Below are 5,915 nucleotides of genomic sequence, written 5' to 3' on the forward strand. Positions count from 1 at the left end.
ATCTTTGAAAACGAACTATCCAGGCAAATTCCATTGTATTAAGAATCTTCATTCCTACGACCAATGAAAGTTCCCTAAGGGACTTGAGATCAGAAAAAAATGGATATTTTCTTTACAATAAAATAAACTGAAAGAAAAGTTTATGTTGAGGTCATACCATGGTTTTTGTGACAAAACTATATGTTACGGAAGGTGAAAAATAAGACCAATACATTTGAATTTGAATATTATTTTAAATAATAGAAAATATAAAAATAATGAATACAGACAAGTATTCAATGATGTGTGCAGAGACTTCAGTTAAGTTTGTTGTTATTTTTTTCTGCCTTACTTGGCTGTAGTCTAACTGAACTGATAATTGTAGGTTCTATTCCCTGAACTGCTATTCCCCAACATCATCATAAAGACTCTCGACCAATGCGATAACAGCCCTCTGGAGTGCTTGTTTGGATCATAGGCCTCATGAGAGACAAGATAATATGTCACTGGTCTCTTAGACATTTGCAAAGCTTGCCACCTGTAACTTGAAATTTTAAAGCCCTAGTCCAGATGTTGTCTCACAGATAATTTTCAGATGCAGAAGAAGACCCTATAACGAGATGATTTCCTGGATATGAACATTGGACCAATGCTGTAGCTGTGACAGTTTTAGATATTCATATGCAATCTGTGCAGCCCTCCTTCCACTACTTTTCATTTCCTAGGACAGCAGTAAGTATTTTAAACACATTTAAAAGAAGGCACTCATATCTCCCTCTCTGAGGCTTGGGAAATATTTCATAGAAAGTGACAGAAAGTATGTTGGAGCAGAAAGATGGGTTAAAGTAATATAAAATTCCATATTCTAAACTCTACAGGAAAAAAAACCTATTGAAATCTTGGTAACTCCTGAGAGCAGTAATTACCTATGCTGGGACTCTAAAAAAACTATCAAAACTTAGTCAGTGAACGGCAAGGGTTTCACAGGACATAAAACCTTATATCTAAAGTTCTGGCTACTTATAAATCCTGGAAGAGGACAAATGACTCTCTTTAGTTTTCTACCTACTGCTGGGCCACCAGGAATCAACAGATTACTTCTAATTTATATGTGTACAAATAGTGCCATTAATCACAGTGGGTCATGAAACAAAATCACAGACATGAAAGCGAGAAACAGATTTGTTGGGATACGGAAATTTAAAAGGGGTGGTAGAAAGGAGGCCTGAGAATGATTGATTTTCATGAAATATATATGCAAAATTATCTAAAACGTGTTTAAATGATAAAAAAAACAAGTAATTGCTTATCCATAGTAAGTTAGACTTGTAGTGGGTGACAAGTTGTCCAACTATATTACTTTACTAATGAGTTAAATAATGAAAAATAGTTCACAGAAGTTTTAAACCACTACAGAACAGACATACAAATTCTAGAAGTCATCTCACTCTGGGTTCATTTTTTTCTTTCAGTTCCTTTCAATATCACCACCGTATACAAATTTCTAAGATCAGAAAATCTGGTACCTTTAGAAAGTCAGGATGATAATTATACTTGAAGGAAGATGAGTGGGCAGCACCTCCTGCTCTGAATAAGAAGGATGCTCGGTTCAGAGAAATAAGTAGGACTAACATTTCATTCATGTCTTCAGGGTACGAAAGACCTTTCCTGTTGAAATTACAATAGCACAGCGTTTGTTATCTCATCCCCCACGGAGGAGAATACAGGCAGAGGCATGTTTAAATATGGGTTGGGTATCAACACTAAGAATAGAAGGGAGAGTAAAAGAAACTCTTCCATCTTATTCTGTTTTCATTCTTGAAACATAAAGACAATATATTGATGTTTTTGGGAAAAGCAAACATTATTCTGTAGGAAAACAAAATTTATATGAAGCGAAAGCAACAAATCTTTGTTCCTGCCTTTTGAAAAGTCCCTCTTTTACTTATTTTTTTTAAATTTATCTCTAAGGATTACACCCAGGCTATTTTTCAATATGGCAAGCTCTCTACCACTGATCTATGTCCTTAAACGTTAGATCTTGATTGTTTTTTAAAGTTATTCTTTTTATAATTTATTTATTTGTTTTTATGTACATCGATGCTTTTCCTGCATGTAGGTCAATGGGAGGGTGTCGGATCACATGGAACAGAAGTTACAGACAGTTGTGGGTGCTGGGAATTGAAACATGGTCTCTAGAAAAGTAGCCAGTGTCCTTCATTGCTGAGCCATCTCTCCAGGCCCAACTGTTTTTCTTTTTAATATGTATATCTGAGTATATATGTTTGTGGTAAATAAGTATGTTCTAATGTATATGGGGGTTCTGAGAACATAGGCCAGTCATTTCTTTCTTTTCACAATGTGACAAAAATCCATTTACTCACTATGCCATCTAACTGACCAAACACTTTTATTTTGACATGTTTAATATATCAACACTTAATTAAGAATGTATGCCATTATATATACAGTTTTCTAAAGGTGCCAATATATGAAGGAAATGACCCAACAAAGCCCTCATAACTTTTTGACAAATTTATTAGATTCGAGTATCCCTAGGAGAAAATGACAAATCACTAGATATATTTAAAGTGGAAGGATATATTGGTGAATGGAAATACATTTTCAAATTCATTATATACTAGCAAATCTTGATGACCTGTCCTTTACTTTGCACTCTGCTTGTTAAGTTTTCAACATTTATCTTAAACAAGAATGTTTGTAGCTATTACAAATAGTTATAATGGATGTTGTAAGTTTAGTTGAGAAGAGACTATACTTTTCTATATACCAGGAAAATGAAATTGAGATCCACAAATTTGAAATGGCACTCCCTACACCAAAGTTTGAATTATTATTCGGAACATTTCCTTATGAAAAAAACTGTGTGTTCCTACCCAGTATCAGTATGTCATTTTGCATGTAGCTTCTGCTCTGCATAGAAAGAGAAAAGTATAGGCAAAGGAACGTGTTCATATTTTTTTATCTGATAGTTACGATAAGCTAACAAAAATTTTATTTGTTCATTTCCTCCTAGACATATCTCAGTGATATTCCCAAATGACTTTCATGGAGAATATTTCAGAGGTGACTGAATTTATTCTAGTGGGGTTAACAAATACCCCAGAGCTTCAGGTTCCTATGTTTATCATCTTCACTCTCATCTATTTGATCACACTGATTGGGAACCTTGGGATGATCATGCTGATTCTGCTGGACTCCCGACTCCATACTCCAATGTATTTTTTCCTCAGTAACCTCTCCCTGGTGGACTTTGTTTATGCCTCAGCAGTCACTCCCAAAGTAATGGAAGGGTTTCTCATAGAAAACATGATCATATCCTTCAATGCATGTGCTGCCCAGATGTTCTTTTTGATAGCCTTTGCCACTACTGAAAGTTTCCTTCTGGCTGCAATGGCTTTTGACCGTCACACAGCAGTGTGTAAGCCCCTACATTACTCAACCTCCATGACAAGGACCACATGTATCCTACTTGTTACCTGCTGCTACATCAATGGATTTCTCCAATCTTCTACCCATGTTATTCTCACTTTCCAACTCTCCTTTTGTCATTCCCATGTGATTAATCACTTTTTCTGTGACATTCCCCCAATACTTTCTCTGTCCTGTTCTGATATCCACTTAAATGAGATTATACTGTTTTTGTTGTGTACATATGATGTTAGTTTTTCTCTTGTGGTTATCCTGAACTCTTACCTTCTTATTTTCATTGCTATCTTGAGGATGCGCTCTGCAGAAGGCCGAAAGAAGGCCTTCTCAACCTGTACATCACACCTCACCACTGTTTCTCTCTTCTATGGGACCATCATCTTTATGTACTTACAACCCAACTCCAATCACTCCATGGACAAAATGGCATCTATGTTCTACACAATGATAATACCCATGTTGAACCCTCTAGTCTACAGCCTGAGAAATAAAGAAGTCAAGAATGCATTCAAAAAGGTTGCTGGAAAAATGCTGACTTCCCTGGGCCTAGTCAATTAGCTAATTTTTTTAAATTATGGATACAATATTCTGTCTGTGTGTATGCCTGTAGGCCAGAAGAGGGAACCAGACCCCATTACAGATGGTTGTGAGCCACCATGTGATTCCTGGGAATTGAACTCAGGATCTTTAGAAGAGCAAGCAATGCTCTTAACCTCTGAGCCATCTCTCCAGCCATAGCTAATGTTTTCTAAGCCATGTAAAACATTTATTGGCTTCTCTTGTCTAAGAATACTTTCACTTTTCTTATTTCTTATCTGTGAATTTTATATGAAACCTCATTATTCCTTTAGGTGAATATAATTATGAGTAAACTGTGATTATCTTACCGAACACATGATTTAATTCAGTTCAAGACCAAAATTATTATTCCAGATAGCCTCAGCCTCACATACTTCTCCATAGAGTTGGGATAAAATCCCTTAAAAGCATGAATATATCCTATCATGCTTCTTGGTTTATTCCATGCCCACTATCTAAGACACTGCCCTTCCCATTTCCCAGATGAGTTATCTTACACAATGTTATTCCTCTTTCTATTAATACACATTTTCCTTACCCCAAAATGTTATCTTTTTAGTATCCCGATTTTTGTATTTACTAAGGGTATTTACTAATATTTGAAAATTTGGAGACAAAGACCTCAGTGATAGAGGATATTTGATATTTATCTTTCTGGTTTTAGCTTAACTCATTCAATATTATTGTTTCTAGTTTAACAATTTATCAGCAAAGTTCAAGTTTTTTGGGGTATATTTTTATTGATTTTATTAAGCTATATATTTTTCTCTGCTCTCCCTTCCTCACTCCTCCCCTTCAACCATCTCCCATGGTCCCCTGGCTCCAAATTTACTCAGGATATCTTCTTTTTTCTACTTCCCCCATATGTCTAGATCCACATATGTCTCTCTTAGGGTCCTCATTGCTGTCTAGGTTCTCTGGGATTGTGATTTGTAGGCTTGTTTTTCTTTTCTTTATGCCTAAAAACCACTTATAAGTGAGTAGATATGATATTTGTCTTTCTAGGTCTGGGATACCCCACTCAATGTGGTGTTTGCTAGATCCATTCATTTGCCTGCAAATTTCAATATGTCATTATTTTTTCTGCTGTGTAGTACTCTGTTTTGTAAATGTAACACATTTTCCAAGAAATTGGTCATCAAAGAACAAATAATCCAATAAAAATGGAGTAGAGATCTAAGCAGAGAACTCTCATTTAAAATTGCTGAAAGACGCTTAAGGAAATGCTCAACATCCTTAGCCATCAGAGAAATGCAAATCAAAACAACTCTGAGATTCCATTTTATACTTGTAATAATAGTCAAGATCAAAAACACTGAAGACAACTTATGCTGGAGAGGTTGTGGGGAAAAGGAAACACTCCTGCATTGCTGGTGGGAGGGCAAGCTTGTACAGCCCCTTTGGATATCAGTATGGTGATTTCTCAGAATATTAGGATACAGCCTTCCTTAAAACCCAGCAATAACACGGGTATATATCCAAAGAATGCTCAATTGTACCATAAGGACATGAACTCAACTATGTTAATACTAGCACTGATTGTCATAGCCAGTATAAGGAAACAACCTAAATGCCCCTCGACCAATGAATGGATAAGTTCAAGTTTTTATTTTGATTTACAGTTGAATAGTATTGCACAGGGTATATCTACAGTATTTTCATTATCCATTCATTGGTTGAAGGAATTTTAACAGTTTTCATTTCCTAACTATTGTGAATAGAGGATCAATGAACACAGATGGGAAAGTGTCTGTGGAATATTATGTTTAGTCCTTTGGAAATATTCCAAGGAATACTATATCTTGATCATATGAATAGTATAGCTTGAACATATAAATTTTAGCATTCTGGGAATTCTCCACACTGATTTCAATAGTGGCTCCATAAGCTTAAAAACTCAGCAACAG

General features: G+C 35.6%; 1 protein-coding gene across 1 annotated transcript; it reads left to right on the forward strand.

The window, feature by feature from the left end:
• The first annotated feature begins 3,039 nt into the window (after positions 1–3,039).
• On the forward strand, positions 3,040–3,987 carry LOC119823695 (olfactory receptor 5B12-like). The gene has a single exon (XM_038343777.1). It carries the CDS (start codon positions 3,040–3,042, stop codon positions 3,985–3,987), a length of 948 nt encoding a protein of 315 aa, XP_038199705.1.
• Positions 3,988–5,915: the final 1,928 nt, after the last annotated feature.

The sequence above is a fragment of the Arvicola amphibius genome, chromosome 1, assembly GCF_903992535.2.
Source record: "Arvicola amphibius chromosome 1, mArvAmp1.2, whole genome shotgun sequence".
Classification (NCBI taxonomy): domain Eukaryota; kingdom Metazoa; phylum Chordata; class Mammalia; order Rodentia; family Cricetidae; genus Arvicola; species Arvicola amphibius.